Genomic DNA, 16898 nt, shown 5'->3' with positions numbered 1-16898 from the left:
TTTGTAATTTATACATCTTTAGGGTGGGGTATTGGATTGTAGGTGCAGTTTAATCAGTTGTCGTAACAAACCTTCCACTGCATTAGAGATACTAAAATACTTTGTTTTGTCGAATTTTTCATGCATACAGCAGTCGGTTACTTATTTTTGCATTATAGGACTCCCTGAGAACTTCAGATGACCCGTGGCCCAGCCCTCGCATCTTCTTTAATGATCTTGAAACTACTTTTGCACCATGTTCCTGTTGGTCAATATGTGAATTAAAATTTTAATTATATTTAAAAAAAGATCTAAATACCTATACTCAGACTCTCTCTAGTAGTTCACCTCTAAGCCACCAATGTGGGTTGGCTTCCCTATTTTCTGTTTGAAAATATAATTGTTTTTGAAACCATAATGAGTAGTTCGTTCGTTGCACAATATTCTGAGAATGCATTTCATTTTCTCTGTAAGAGAACTGAGATAAGATCACATCGAATTGTTTTGTTGGTGTGGAAAATTGACAAGATGAGTTTTGGAGAGACTGGTGGACCTGTCTTTGTGCCCCTAGGGCATCTGCAATATATATGGAAAAGAGAAGAGGTGTTAACAAATAACATTGCAGGTGTAGATTTTACAAGTCTGGATCCAATATTTCCAACTATCATTTGCGTCCAAGCACCTTCAAGTAATTGCCTTACTGCTTGTGGCATTTTCCAGTTTAGCATTTTTTCCAGAGATTATCTCAGTTTATGGTGTCAAAGGCCGTGGATAAATCAATATGCACTACATAAAATACCATTCTTTTGAAGTGTATTCCTCAACTGTCCATTTGAATGCAAATCACATGTCCACCGTTGAGAAGCCGTTCCTAAAACGCAATTGGTTCATTGGTAGAACCACTACTTTTCTAACTATTCATCTAGCGATTGCAGCAAATACTTAGCATTTATTTTGCTATGTATGTCTAATAGTGGTATCATATGCTAATTGTTTTGCGATGTCCGTTAACCTGTATAATAGATGGGGACCCTTATGCTGCCCTCCCAAGACTCTGGGATATCCTATCCAGTGTTTATAGTTGCAAAAACTGGAGATATATTTTGAGCATATTCCCTTGGTGCTGAATTTATTATATCCGCACTCAATCCATCTGGACCTTGGACATGAGATCTTTTAAAATGTTTGATATTTATTGCCTTCGTTTACAGATAGTATTAACCCATCCAGATCTGATTGATTAATATGGCACTCAAACTTTCAATATTGAACAATGAGCTTTGGTTGTTATCGTTATGGTTTGATCTATATATTTCTGTTATATAGTTATATAGTTGCACCATTCTTCCTCTGCAACTGGAGGTGCTTCAGTGTTCTTCTCCTCTTCCCACCCCACAAAGATTTACTCACGATGCCTAAGAAGAGCTTGATTTTCCATTTGCTTCACAATTGCTTTGGTCCATATTCTCTTTCTCTGTCCAAGTGATCTCGCTAAGTTTTTTCCGCTAGTCTTTTCTATGTTTTATTAAATGTGCTGTAAGAATTGACCCACATTTGAATGCCTCTCAAGTTATTATTCAACTGCACTCGTGCTTTCTCTTTTTGTCACAATAAACTGATTCCTTCACTGGTCGGTGCAGAGGCAAATTGACTGACAGCGCATATCAATTTTCCATACTGCCCCAAAATACTTTTTTGATTCAGAGTAAGAAGTCAGAAGGTCACCTATCATTTGAGATATTGCCCTTTTCACACCTGAAGACATGATGATCTATCGGTTATTCTTACATCATATTTGTTGACGATTATTCCAATTTCCCTCATTTGCAAAGTATTGAATAATGTTACATATAGGTACTTATGGTCTCTCCTCATTAAGTTTTGTATCTCCATGTTGCATATTAAATGGGAATCTTCAGAGGAGATTGCTGCATAGTGTAGGATGGAGGTGCCTCTTCTATTGTCAAACATGTCTGATTAATCCCCTTTAGTTCTTCCATTTTCAGTTGAGAAATGTAACATATCTATCATAGTATTCAATGTTTTCCCTTTGCGGTCTCCCAGAGCTTCTGTTAAGGTCCGGCCTCTCTTTTTCTTTTTGGAACTCATCCAAGGACGGAGAACATGGCAATTTTGCATTAAAATCTCCTAAAAGTAAAATGGGGGCCTTTGGACATACTAGAGATTTTAGATGTTTCTCTTAAGATCGTTTTGGCGAAAACATGTGTGTTCAATTATTTAAATCTGTGCTATTGCGCGCCGTACTGCTGCCTTTAGGGATCTGGGCACCTGGAATTGCAATTGTGATAACATTTGTGAATTCCTGAAATATTCTCGAGCTCCTTAAGCCTTTTTCACAGCTACCAAGAACATTGGTCCACCTGAAGATTTGCCATACTTACTCTTTGCTGCCTTCAGACTGTGAATAACGAAATCATTAATCAGCACCTCCTCTGACTCCCATGTTTTTTGCAGTGCTACAATTGTGATGTCTTTCTATTTTTCTCGATTAGTAGCGTTGTTCAGGATTTCCAGTTTCCCTTCATACCCGCTATGTTCCAGGAAATAATTTGCAACGGTGTAATCAGGACCTCTAAGGCAGGGTCGTATTGGGATCACAATTAGGCCTGGGCACTCCCAAAAAAAACAGCCCACATTCCCTAATCATCCCTTTAACCCCTTCGATGCTTGTGACAAGGTCAACTCGTCATGGGTGTTACCTGCACTGTGCTTATGACGAGCTGACCTTGTCACATAACAAGGGATTTTGAAAATTGCAGCACAGCACGGGAATATGCAGCAGCAATGATGCGGTTAAAGGATTAGTTAGCATCAGGTTAGTCTCACTGGAATCTGGCTGGTTATTTTTTTATATAGTTTTGTATAGCGGAAAATAGGGCCAAATGGAGACATGAGCACCAGTTACATCACACAATATCAAATTAATTTTTAGTATGGAGATTAAGTAATGTGCCTAGGATTTGTTACAGAAGCCCAATGCGGCTGACCAGGGTTCAGCACTTCTATTCCAAAGTGAAAAAAGTCCTTTTTCCGTGCACACCCTTCCGGAGCTTGCTGCACTTTCACTCCACTGAGAATCAGACAAAAACGTGAGGGTAAGGACGGTGCACCAGGAATTGGTATAAAGTATCAATTCCCATTCCTCCATTCAAGACTGGACGTTTGTTCAGATCACCCCAACTTATGCATGTGGGTGACTAGACCAATATTACGGCCTGTTATCCTCCGTAGAAATCCGGAGGTGTAGTCTTAGGGGAAGGGGTCATCCCAGATAGTAATTAGAAATGGTGTAGGCCAGATTAGCAGCCTACCGTCCGGTATTACAGAGGCACGATCCAAAGCCAGTAGATTAAAAAAAAGATTTTGAATATATATATGTGCGGGGATTCGCTGCATGATCCGGTCCACGCGCTGAAACAGAGCCCTGACGAAGTTCGAAAGAACGAAACGCATTGGCTGTGGTTAAATTTAAAAAAAATTAACTTATGGAATAAAGGATATTTTGGATACATTTGAAGCCCTCTTTAACTTTGTTCTTGGTGCACCGTCCTTACCCTCACGTTTTAGTCTGACTCTCAGTGGAGTGAAAGACGGGTGTGCACGGAAAAAGGACTTTTTTCACTTTGGAATAGAAGTGCTGAACCCTGGTCACCGTCCTTACTCTCACTGTAATGTGCCTAGAATCACTGGATGTTAAGTTGACGCTCGGACTCGAACCTAGTGTCAAAGTCTGCAGCTCTGACCATAGCGCTATGTTTATTTATATGCAACTCTCTCCTCTCCACCAACAAGGCCTAAAAAACACTGGCGCTGAGGTGGCAAAACCTGGCTGCTATGGAGGCCACTTCTCTTATCTCCTCCCCAGCCCATTATAGACTCGGAACATTTAGCTGGCAAGGGAGGTGCCAAAATGCACATTGCTGCGGCTCAGGATAGGTCGGCTATAGGTGAGAATGACCCAATATCACCTGCACCCCGGCATTCAACACACCTTCCTTGCACATGGTCTTACACTCCCCATGGTCTAAAAGTGATGGCCCAATGGGGGATAACACTGCTTCTGGCTGAGCATGCGAGTCAGTGCGCCGAGGTGGGAATGCACCAAAGGCTAAAGCAACACCTGGGCCCCAGCCTCAGTTTACAGCATGTCAGGGGAATTTATTACTGCATCTACCCAATTCCAGTCTTGTGAGTTGAGGCACGCACGTTCCTTAATGTTGGTGTAAATCTGTTGGGATAATGCAGATTTTGTGACTAATATTAGTTCCGCTGGAGGCAGATTGCTGTTCCTTTAGGAGATTTTATTTTAATCCATTACCGGTTGACCACCTTGCTGTTTGTAGTGTGTTTTTTTTCGTAAACATCATATCAAGTTTCTTAGTTCATCTGCTGAAATGGATACTTCATCAGCTCTATCTCTAGTATGGAAATGGACGACGGTGTATGGCCAAGATACCAACTGCTCGCTCTCCTGTGGATGATAGACAAATTTTATGTCATTTGAGGTATTTTTTTTAAAGCCTTGCATGGGAACTTTACGATTTCCATTATCTACCACCTATTGAAGTATGGATCTTGGCCCCAGTCTGCAAAAATGTCCAGAATTTGGATATCTAATTCTTCTTTATATTAGCTACCTGGATGCATTCTACTTAACTGACTCTCCCGCAGATTCCAGAACTTCAAGGGTGTGAATCGCCAATGGGCCCACCTTTTTATTCATCTGAATGATTGATGATATACCGGGAGCTTGAGTAGGCTCAGTTGGCGAAGGCTTGTTCGCTGTAGTCAACATTTCCTCTTTTGAGATACACGGAGAATGTGTGTGCTCTATTTCCACCCGATACATTTTATGTTGTGGAAGACGTAGGTTGATACTCAGCCTGATAAGGTCCTGATAGTAAATGGTTAGATACTTGTAAATTAATCACTGATGTTGGGCTAATGGGATGCAGGGGGAATTTTAGATTATCGTTCGTGACCGTGTTATTGCTCCTTTATTCTTATGCTTACTGGGGATAATTCAGTAGCAGTAGGGTCCAACATATTTAATTCTTTAGGATTTGCTTTCCGATTCAGAGATATTGGTACACGGTCAGGAGTGATTTGCTCTTCAGCATAGCTTATGGGTATCGTATCAAACTTGACTACTCTTTTTGCCTTTCATTGTCATATTTCTACTTTTCTTTTCTCTAGCGAAAAAAAACTATTTCCTATTTTGGAATTCAGACTGTTATGTTATTCCTGAATCATTATTCTACATTTCATCTTTGACAATTGGAAAGGGGACTCCTTTATTACTTGTCCCATTGTCAATTGCACTGTTATCGCCAGCCCCTCTCCTGTCCTACAGCTCTCAATCAATGTACTACTGTGGTGAAAAGTACCCATAAATTCGGTTTTCATAATTTTCTCTGTTTTTTGTTTTTAGATGAGGAATCTCCCACCAGAGTTAGGTAAACTTTTTCATTATTCATATTCTTCTAATTATCCGGAATAAGCCTCTCCTCTGTAGTCTTTAGCTTGAGTAAATGCGGTCATACCAAGAGGTTTGTATCTAGATATATGTTCAGAATCATTCATTAATTTAGTCAGTAGTTGGACAATAGATTCGAAGGTGTTTTATTTTTTGAGGAACAAGCAAACTTATATTCCATACTCTCTTTTCTGGCCAGCCCAGCTTGTTTTGTTCTATAGACTCCTCTCCCAGGGTTGCACCCTTATCTACTGGTATACTGTTCTCACAGGATGAGCCACTGACAACATATATAAAGAAATTATCCTGCAAGTGTAGGATCGCTGTGTTCCAGGCTACTTGTGGGATTCGAACACTTGTTAATATTCCATAGCCTTAGTTTAACAGACAGTGTTGAAAATAATGGCATGTCTTCTAAACCTTTTGAAACTAAGGCACCAGCAGTTGATAAATTTTTTGAATTAGACTTGTCACTTCAAATTTGAGTTTAACATGTTAAATCTCGAATCTGCTATTTTCTACTACCCCTGTGTTACTCTTATTTGGACTTCAATCTGGTATATCAGGTGCGAGATTAAATAGAAGCATCCTCCTTACCCTTGCTATTACTGTCGGAGGCAGTACGGGTTACTCTTATTTGGACTTCAATCTGGTATATCAGGTGCGAGATTAAATAGAAGCATCCTCCTTACCCTTGCTATTACTGTCGGAGGCAGTACGGGTTCAAGGAAAATCTTTGCTTTCGGATAATGCTGACACTAATGAATATACTGTTACTGCTGTCAATTAGTATATATGCACTAGGGAATGAACCTCTTCCTGAACTACTTGTTTATTGTGGATGGGAGAAAAGGTGGAAGTCTCCTCTAGTGCACCAGCTCCATCGACACAATCCCCCTTGACCCCTACTGGAGCACTTACAGTGCATATTTGAATGACATATTCTGAATATAACAGCATCATTCTCAGAAATTTACATCGGATAATCTTGTTAAAACCATTGTGTATACAGTTAATTTTACACTGGTTTACTGCCCTTAGCATCTTTGCAGCCAGTGTCTTCTGTGTAGAACTATGATACTAGGTTTGTTAACCAATTTCCTTTGACTCTTTCCCTTACTCATGCACCCTGCACATGAGCACCTTTCCTTCTCAGTCTTTTTCGAGCAACTGTCTATTGGTATACGCTTGACATTTGTATGATTTATGTACTTTGCAATAGCTTTAAAAAAGAGAGAATTTCCAAAGAATGAGAATTTAAGTGAAATCTTATCTACAAATTAGACTATTTTTGTCTTTCTCTCTGATGTGTTGGTAAGAGAATATGTTTCTCTCATGTATATCTAATTATGTGAAAACTTGTCTCAGTGACTTGGCCAATTGATTTGAAAAGACACCACCTTTTATTTTTTCCCTTTGTTTAAAATAAGGACGTCAGGACCGTTTTTTGTCTTTATCTCAAAACAGACAGCAAAATGGGCTTAATTGTTTGACAATGTGTGTGGGTAATTTTAGAAAATGACGATTCATAATTTTTCCAGTACATAACATGCAGTTAATATTTGACATCTTTTTTTGCTGGGCTATTGTTGACGGCTTTTTGATCTTTCATAATTCATGAGGGCAGCATCGGTACAAGACAATGAGTGAGCACAAAGAGGAAAAGACTGCTGCGAGCTGAATTTCCAGGACAATGAGCAGATCTTGTGAACGCCTGATGAAGTAGAGGTGAATGGCATCCTAAAAGGGGTAAAGGAAACAAGAGATTAATGCTGAGGATTTCACTCACACCCTGGACCATGGTGCCTTCACTGTGATAGATGACCTTAAACTCCACAGATTTACTTATTCGAACAGTGACTTGGACAGTAATTGTAAATTAGGATTTTATAAAATTATTCACTTACATTGTCAAACCGTCTTTGTTTTTAGGTTTTGCCTATTATCATTCGCTTGCGAATGTAATAGGCGAAAATTCAAGGGCTCGATCCACTCGTCAAACCACTGCGGTTTCTTCACAGTGCATGTGAGTCACGTGACCACAAAAGCGGGTCACGTGACCACACAAGCACGCGCATCACCCTAATCCGCAAACAGCATTCATTCAAAAACACAGAAACCCCCGCCCCCATCCGGCTTCCCTCCGTGCATCTGCCTGCCACACTTCTCCTCCCCTCGCTCGCATTCCCGCCCCCACACCAGGCTCACCCGCCCCCATCCGGCTTCCCTCCGGCCATTTGCCAGGAGCTCTCCCCCACCCGCAGCTTGTTGTCTTTGCCACTTCTTGTTTTCTTTTCCTGTTTCTTGTTTCCTTTGAAGCCCCTGGGACACCGTGCTGCCAGGCGAGAGAAACGTGTTACATGTTTTCCAGACAAAAGTGTTCTTTTTACAGAATGACCTCGTACTGTGATTGTTTAGTGAATGTTGTAAAAAGAAGCAAAGTGCGCCAAATACGTCTCCATCTGCTGACGTGAGCATTTACAATGCATTGAAATCCCAAAAGTCGCATGGAGACTCTTGACAGCTTCGCTTTTTGATGAAACGATAGTGCCTGAAATAGCCACAGTTTGGGACAGTCCCGCTGTGTGTTAGAAGGTTACTTCCCTGGCGCCCAGCTCAGCGGTTCTATGGAGTGAGCAAGCCTCCAACACAACTGTGAATACATGATCAGTGCGTGGATGGAGAGTTCTAGAGAAGTTACCACACGCGCTTGCTAAAAAATAAAAAAAACACGAGCAGCAGCACACATAACAAAAACGTGTTAAGCAGCTTTCTCCACTGTTACGGTGGCGCCGAGTGTCTTGTTTAGTGTTACCCAACTCAATGGTACTCAGTTTATCGACTTATGAAGGATAACATACTGAGTAGAACCGCCGAGATGTTTGTCCATACGGTCTAACGCAGACAAATAAAAAGGTTGCATTAATCCACTGAGCAAGGAGGCCGAGCCTTACCTACTCGTCTCACAGTGTGCGCCCAGAAGCTGCCTACAGCACAACAAACGCACTCATGTGCTAACCGGTACATGTAAATATATATTGTGTGTACGCGTTTAATCTGTATATGTAGCCATTTCTCCATAGTTTTAACTACTCGTGATGTTTTGGTATTTCAGTGGGGCGTTTACTAATAAACAGTGAAGGCACCAGTAAATCTTGGGGTACCTTATACCTGCTCCAGGGCATACTTTGAGGTACAAGACCCTGTCGGAAAGCGACCTCATTCTATGAATCGATTTATGTAAACTATGCAGCGGGTCTCTGAAGTCGTGCTTTTCACGGCTCAAACAGCTCGGTATCTCCCGCCGCCCCCCTCGAACCCCCTCCCCTCCCCCCGTAAGACAACGTTTCAACACTTTATGTTTTGGACTTTCTAAAGTGACATCTCCCCCTCCTTCGGCAAGGCCAGTGTGTTTGTTTGCACGTTATTGCACCTTCTTACTGGTTGGGGATCAGGCATCGGCCATAACCGTCCAAGGAGAAATGTTATTTCAATGTTAATAAACACTTGTGATGAAGCCCTGGGCCCCTCCCTATTTTCACCTTCACAGAGATGCCTCCGAGTTACGGATGTGACTATAAATCGACTTTTTGGGGGGTGGGGCTGTGGGGCTGTGGGGGTAACAACAAACGCCTTCTCTTTCCTAACAAGCACTGGCGTTGCCAATAGGTTTCGCATTTGGAAAGTTGGAGCTATTGGTTTTGTAAATGACATCTTATATTTATATATCGTTATTGGCATTGTCAATAACAATATATAAATATAAAATGTCATTTACAAAACCAATAGCTCCAACTTTCCAAATGCGAAACCTATTGGCAACGCCAGTGCTTGTTCTTTTTTTATCATTTTGCGCCGTCCACACAAGTTTTTTGAGTACTGTATGTTCATCTTGCACATTGAGCACTTATCTTACAGTTGATTTTGATGCTACCAATGATTATAGAAAAAATACATTCCTGGTGTTTTTTGACCACATCTTTTTTTTTAAATAGATTTCTTGCACACAAAAAAGTATTGTAAGATTGATTTTACACCTCAGTGGAACACAGCCACCCGGTTGAAGGCAGGATCTAACGATTCTTACTGGGTTAGCAGGCCATAACACTGGTCAGGTGGGCCCTGCAACTTATTCAGAAGGGGTATGTTGTACAATTTCTTGCTTCTCAGCTGCACCTTCCACCATTCTTGGAAAACCTTAGTACCATCTGTCCATATTATGGCAGAAACTGCAAAACATTTTGGACTACAGTGCTAATTATAAGATGCCTCCATCTCAACTGGGTTGTGGTTGTTACTCCTGCTACTTGCTGGAGCAAGAGAAGGATTGAGTCCTTTGTCTTATTTTAGAACTGCACCCTCTCAATGCTTTCCTACAGAAGTAAGAATTCAAGATGCTCACCGTGTCCTAGGTCTAGTCTGCATTGGAGATTGTATGGAAGTGATGGAGCTGCAGGGGGCTTATTTTCACACCCCTCGTCCTGAATCGTTTTCAGTTAACTGTGCTCTCCTTTGGTCTCACCAACGCCCCCCCGATGTTCATGAAAGTAATGGTAGTGGTAGCAGCACATCTTCGGAGGTCAGGGTTCCCATTCTTGCCCTACTTCAGTGACTGACAGTGGTGACAGATGCATTGTTTCTGGGCTTGGTTGGCCACCTGGGAGAGGTGGAGACTAGAGGCCTTTGGTTCCGTATCGGCCATCTGGATCTGAGAGCCATCTGCTTTGTGATGAAAGCCTTCCAGCCATCCATCAAGGGACAGCTGGTACAGGTGTTCTCAAAGACCAAACAACAATACTGCCATGAAGTACTGCAACAAACCGAGGCGGAGTGGTGTTGTACCCTGTGCCCGGAGGCACTGTGCTTCAGGAAATGACTGAACCATTAAGGAACCTTCCTATTGATGAACCATCTTGTGGAATCTTTGAATTCTAGGGCAGACAAGCTCATCTGTTAGCTCCTTGCAGATTATGGGTGGTATTTACACCCAATTGAGGTGTATGGTCTCTTCCACCTATGGCGAGTTCCTTGGATTGATCCCTTCACCACTGCTGAGAACACGCATTGTCAGTACTTTTGCGCTTTGGAGTTTCCAAGGCATCTCTCTAAGACATGTTCCACCAATAGGGGGCCTTGGACCTCCTGTATGCTTTACCATTAATACCGCACCGGCCCTGAATTCTGAAGAAGACCAAGAACCGGTCCGAAGTCATCCCAGTGGCCACGGATTGGAAACGGAGTGTATAGTATATGATTTACAAAGAGGCCTTAGACACAGTACCGCACTTGTTATGTTATTGGGATCTCATTTATGTGGTGCAATGATTAATCAATTAATCATAGCATTTGTGTAGCGCACTACTCACCCGGAGGGTCTCAAGGCGCTTGGGGGAAGGGGGTCTGCTATTGCTCGAACAGCTAGGTCTTGAGTTGTCTCCTGAAGGCGAGATGGTCCTGGGTCAGCCGGAGGTGGGTGGGTAGGGAGTTCCATGTCTTGGTCGTCAGGTAGGAGAAGGATCTTCCTCCGGTTGTGGCTCTTCGGATGCGTGGTACGGCGGCGAGGGCGAGGCTTGTAGAGCGTAGCTGGCGGGTGGGCGTGTAGAAGGTCAAGCGGTCGTTGAGGTACTTGGGGCCCAGGTCGTGGAGGGACTTGTGTGCGTGGGTGAGGAGTCTGAACGTGATTCTCTTGCTGATGGGGAGCCAGTGCAGGTCCCCCAGGTGTCCGGAGATGTGGCTGCATCGGGGGATGTCCAGGATGAGTCGGGCGGAGGCGTTCTGGATGCGTTGGAGTCTTTTCTGTAGCTTGGCTGTGGTTCCGGCGTAGAGGGTGTTTCCGTAATCCAGTCGGCTTGTGACGAGTGCCTGGGTGACCGTCTTCCTGGTTTCGGTCGGGATCCATCGGAAGATCTTACGGAGCGTGTGTAGGGTGTTGAAGCATGATGAGGAGACGGCGTTGACTTGTCTGGTCATCGAGAGGGAGGAGTCCAGGATGAAGCCCAGGTTGCGTGCGTGGTCTGTTGGCTTGGGTGCGCTGCTTAGGGCCGGGGGCCACCAGGTGTCGTCCCAGGCGGAGGGTGATGGTCCCAGGATGAGGACTTCCGTCTTGTCTGAGTTCAGTTTCAGGCGGCTGTTCTTCATCCACTCGGCGAAGTCTTTCATCCCTTCGTGTAGGCTAGTTCTGGCGTTGGCGGGGTCACTGGTGAGGGAGAGGATCAGTTGGGTGTCATCAGCGTAGGAGATGATGTTGAGGTTGTATTGGCGTGCGATGGCTGCAAGGGGTCTCATGTAGACTTTGAAGAGGGTGGGGCTGAGTGATGATCCTTGCGGTACGCCGCAGATGACTTCGGTGGCCTCGGATCGAAACGGGGGGAGGCGGACTCTGTGTTCTTCCGGCGAGGAGCTAGATGATCCATTCCAGAGCCTTCTCTTGGACACCTGTGTTGCTCAGGCGTTGGACTAGGGTGCGGTGGCAGACAGTGTCGAACGCTGCGGAGAGATCCAGGAGGATGAGGGCCGCTGTTTCCCCCGTTGTCGAGCAGGGTTCTGATGTCGGTGGCAGCGATGAGGGCGGTCTCGGTGCTGTGGTTGGCTCGGAAACCGGACTGCGAAGGGTCAAGGGATCCGTTTGTCTCGAGGAAGGTGGCAAGCTGGCTGTTGACGGTCTTCTCGATGACTTTGGCAGGAAAAGGGAGGAGCGCGATGGGGCGAAAGTTCTTGAGGTCGGTGGGGTCCGCTGTTGGTTTCTTCAGTAGGGCGCTGAGCTCGGCATGCTTCCAGCTCTCCGGGAAGGTGGCGGTGTCGAAGGAGATGTTGATGATGTCCCGCAGTTGGGGTGCGATGATGGCGTTGGCCTTGTTGAAGACGTGGTGGGGGCAGGGGTCGGTCGGAGATCCGGAGTGGATGGTGTTCATCGTGCAGGCTGTGTCTTCGGTGGTCACCGTGGTCCAGGTGCAGAGGGTGGCGGTGGGGGGCGTTGGTTCGACGGTAGGGTGCGTGGATGGTGCGCCGAAGCTGTTGTGGATGTCGGCGATCTTGCGGTGGAAGAACGAGGCGAGAGAGTCGCAGAGGTCTTGAGAAGGAGTGATGTCGTTGTTGCCTGTGCTGGGGTTGGAGAACTCCTTGACGATGCTGAAGAGTTCCTTGCTGTCGTGGGCGTTGTTTAGTCGTTCCTTCAGTGTTTTCTTCTTGGTAGTGCGTATGAGCTGGTGGTGCTTGCGGGTGGCTTGTTTGAGGGTGGTCATGTTGTCTGTGGTCTGGTTGAGGAGCCAGGCTTTCTCGAGGGTGCGGCAGTTCTTCTTGGAGTCCTTGAGTTTGTCGGTGAACCAGGTGGCTTTCTTGCTTCTGGGTCTGCTGGGAGGGTTCTTCAGTGGCGCAAGGCCGTCTGCGCAGTCGGTCAGCCACTGTGTGAAGTTCCGGTCTGCTTCGTTGGGGTCCGTTGTGCTTGCGGGCGGGTTCTGGCTGAGGGAGGTGGTGAGCTGCTCGGCGGTGATCTTGCTCCAGCTCCTGTGAGGAACCTGTTGCGGGTGGTGGTGGATCGTTGTTCTTCTGAAGCTGAAGTGGACGTAGCTGTGGTCGGTCCAGTGAAGTCCGGTAGAGTGGCTGAAGGTGATGTGCTTGCAGGATGAGAAGACGGGATCAAGCGTGTGGCCTGCGTAGTGAGTGGGGGTGTTGACCAGTTGCTTGAGTCCGAGGTTTGCGAGGTTGTCCAGCAGGGCGGCGGTGTTGCGGTCCTTGTTGTTCTCCAGGATGAAGTTGAGGTCCCCTAGGAGGATGTAGTCCGCGGAGGGGAGGGCGTGCGGGCTGATGAAGTCTGTGATGTCTTCGCTGAATTGTGTGCGTGGTCCCGGGGGTCTGTAGACGAGGGTGCCTCTGAGGGTTGTCTTTGGGTCGGTGTGTATCTGGAAGTGGAGGTGCTCGGCGGCGGGGAAGCTGTCGCTGGAGTCGGTCGTGATGCGGATGGTGTTCTTGTGTATGATGGCGATGCCTCCTCCAGTCTGGTTCACGCGGTCCCTCCGGATGATCTTGTATCCGTCCGGGATGGCGATGGCGATGTCGGGCGCTGAGGAGGCGTTCATCCAGGTTTCCGCGAGGAAGGTAACGTCTGGTGATGTGGTGTCGAGCAGGTTCCAGAGTTCGATGGCGTCTCTGTGGACGGAGCGGGTGTTGAGCAGGATGCACTTTAGGTGGTTGCCGCGGGTGCTCGGCTTGGCCGGTGCGGTGCAGGTCCGGATGCAGGTGAACTTGCAGGCTTGGCAGGTGAAGGGTCCGTGGGTGGGTTTCGGGGTGGCTCGGCAGCAGGCGGGGGTTCGGCGTGCGTTGAGGGCGTCTTAGGTCTGTCGTGTGGGCAGGCGTCTTCGGGGGCCAGGGGTTCTGGCGCTGGGCGCGGTCCAGGCGCAGACGGGCTTGCCTTTGGTGCACCCTCTGCGCGTCCGTGCGGTCGCCATTTAAGGCTAAGTGGGAGGGAGGAGCAGCTGGGAGGGGGGAGCTGGGAGGACACGGAAAAAGGGGGCGTGGCCGGCGGCGGGAAGAAGAGAGCGGGGCAGGCGGCAGAACGGGAAAAGGGCACACACTACAACAGTATTAAACAGAAAATAAGCACAAAATACAACCAGATTAAAAGAAAATTAAGCAAAACAGCTGGTGGGACAGTACAGTGAGGCGGCAGCTAGGGAGGCAGGCAGAACCGCAAAAACGAGGCTGCGAGCAGCAGGTGGCACACGAGGGGGCACACACACAGCTGGGGGCCTTGCGGCGTGGGGGTGTCCTAAGAACAGGTTACCCTGTATGGTATAAGGACCTCCTATTTCCCAAAATAGTGAATTAATTCACATATACAATTGCAGAAAGATGATCAGTACACACTATAATCATAGACCCAAATTAAATCATAAGAATCATTATTCTCATTGCAGTCAAATTCGAGAAATTTCATAAAGACCTATAATCACATTTTCGATAACCCTTTAATCTTTTTAAATTCTTCATGGCGTAGCTTACGCCCCCTATAGTATCCAAAACTCCTGGACTTAAGCATCTGTCCTTCATTCGGGCTGCCCATCCAGGAGGATCTGTTGTCTCACCAACAGGGCACAGTCTTACACCTAGGCTTCCACTCTCTCCACCTTCATGTTTGGAGATTGAGCAATGACAGCTGTACACTTTTGACCTTCCTCTGGAGGTTGTTGAGGTCCTCTTGGCAGCCACGTATCCCTCGACGAAAACTGTATACGCCTGTTGTTGGGACAACTTTGTAGTTTGGTGTGGCACACAACCCCTTAACCTGGTCCTCACATATCTGATGTGCACTCTGAGTCGCTGCACATCTGTTCCTTGCTGCCTTGCTGCTTCTCAATCTCAAAACGATGTCCTAGTTGCCATAACATTGGAACAGTGAGTGAGTGAGCTCCAGGCTATGTGTGATAACCCACTATATATCTCCTTCTTCCCAGACAAACTAGTTCTGAGGACTCCAGCATTCTTACTTCCAAAAGTGTGATTCTGTTCCATGATGGTCAAACCATCACCTAAATGGTGTTCTGTACTCTGCCTCACACCTTGGAGGAGGAGAGACTCCATTGTTTACACCCCATTCTAGAGAACACAGAGTGGGCGATCAGCTCTTCGTGGGGTTCAGGGAAGCAGAAAAGGTCTAACCTTTGCCCACACAGACCATCTCTCGCTGGATCATGCTTCGTATTAAGATCTGCTTTGCCCTGGCCAAGAAGAAGCCATCAGAAGGGTTATGGGCTCATTCCATCAGAGCCTTGGCTGCTACTACGACAAAGACAGATGGAGCCCTGTCCTAGACATTTTTCAGACGGTGTGTATGCTTCTCTATACGTTCATGATGTATTACTGCCTGGACGGCCAGGTTTGCCGTGTGGGGCATTTCGCCTTCTCAGTCCTGCAGGGCTTTTTGGTTTGAGCTCATACACAGGCCCACCTTCAAATAGATACTGCATTGGTATCTATTCAAATGGTTAGGGATGTGCGGGTAGATTGATTCTCTACCAGAAAGAGTGTTACATATGGTGAGTAATGTATTCTTTCCTTTGTTTTGTGTATCGCCAACCTGTGATGTTTTCTTTTTGTTTCTCGGCAGGTTGGTTCGAGTAAGCAAAAACTACCGTTCAGTTATCCGAGCCTGCATGGAAGAGATGTACAGCATAGCTTGTAAGTACTGAACCCCAAATCTTTGATAGCACAAATGACCGCTTAAATAGTATCGCATTCAACCTCTGAGAGACATGTATATTTGTTTCCAATGCTTGGCTTTTGTTCGTGCACAAATATATAATAAATCATTCATTCATTATTTTAAAAAAAAAAAGCAAAAATATGTAGCTGGCACACACACTGCCCACACTTTTTGAAACTTATCTTCTACAACAAAAAGATTCTAAGCACCTACTGCTGACATTGCTCAACATTGTCTTCATCTTGCTGCTCATCTAAATAAATAAAGAGGGTCTACATCGGTGAACTGAACTTGTGAAACCATTAATATTTAAAGGTTATCTATTAACATGTTCAGAGTAAAAACATGGGATGATTCATGGACTCTGCTGTTCTCTAATTCTGCCTAAAGCCCTGTTTTGCAATCTTGTGATGATCTTAACATTAGACTTTCAATCCTTCTAAAATAAACTTTTTAAAAATGCGGTCTTCCAGTGGCTTCTGATTCCCCATCTTCTTTCCTTATTTAATAATGTTCCTTCACAGAGGCACCATATAAACCAAAAAAACGAAGTGCTCCCTTAATATTTATTTTAAGATTTTTGGAAATGTGACTTCTTGCTCCCCTGAAGATGGAATCCTGTATCCTGTTTCACGTCTGCGGCATTTTTAATAACAGTCTATGCTCTAAGGCGCTCTTGTGTTTCTCATTAATCAGACTGATGTACTCAGTTTAGTCTAGCACGTGTTGATCTTATTTCACATACCATCACTGGCTTCTGGTGTTCCTGTGGTAGACATTTATAATCTGACATAACGAAATTTACTACTAGTGACCTTTCAATAACAAAACCAGGTTTCTTCTTTTATAGGTTGCCTGAAAAGCATTTCTGTATTGGAGGAACGTATTTATTTTCATTTTCACATGTTTAAACTATTATAATGCTATTGATTAAGTATTAGCAAGGTGGTAACATTTGTATTCCATGTATATAGTTTATTTGCTAGGTTTCGTGAACAGCTTAACACAAATAAGACAGATTAATCAAGGACTACTATGGCAATGTGTGCTTTTTTTCTCTAGACCAAAAGCATATTTTTGGACTTTAGTTGTTTTTTTTGTATAGATTGATAAGGACTCGAAAACTTCCCCAGTAATAGTTTTGCAAAAAAAAATGGAAAAAACAAAACAAGCTGACAAAGCCAAAGGGGTTGTGGACCACACCAGAACTGTTGGCTTTCCCAA

General features: G+C 45.1%; 1 protein-coding gene across 1 annotated transcript in view; it reads left to right on the top strand.

Annotated features, from left to right (window-relative positions):
- The window catches only part of NUP85 (nucleoporin 85), a 354818-nt gene that overhangs the window by 179567 nt on the left and 158353 nt on the right, over nucleotides 1-16898 (top strand). The window contains exon 4 of the mRNA XM_086930776.1: nucleotides 15579-15649. Within this exon, the coding sequence (XP_086786902.1) occupies nucleotides 15579-15649 (71 nt within the window). The remainder of the gene's footprint in view (nucleotides 1-15578; nucleotides 15650-16898) is intronic.

The sequence above is a fragment of the Lissotriton vulgaris genome, chromosome 7, assembly GCF_964263255.1.
Source record: "Lissotriton vulgaris chromosome 7, aLisVul1.2, whole genome shotgun sequence".
In the NCBI taxonomy this organism is placed as follows: Eukaryota; Metazoa; Chordata; class Amphibia; order Caudata; family Salamandridae; genus Lissotriton; species Lissotriton vulgaris.
The sequence above is the reverse complement of the archived record's forward strand: the minus strand, read 5'-3'. Positions and strand labels throughout refer to the sequence as shown.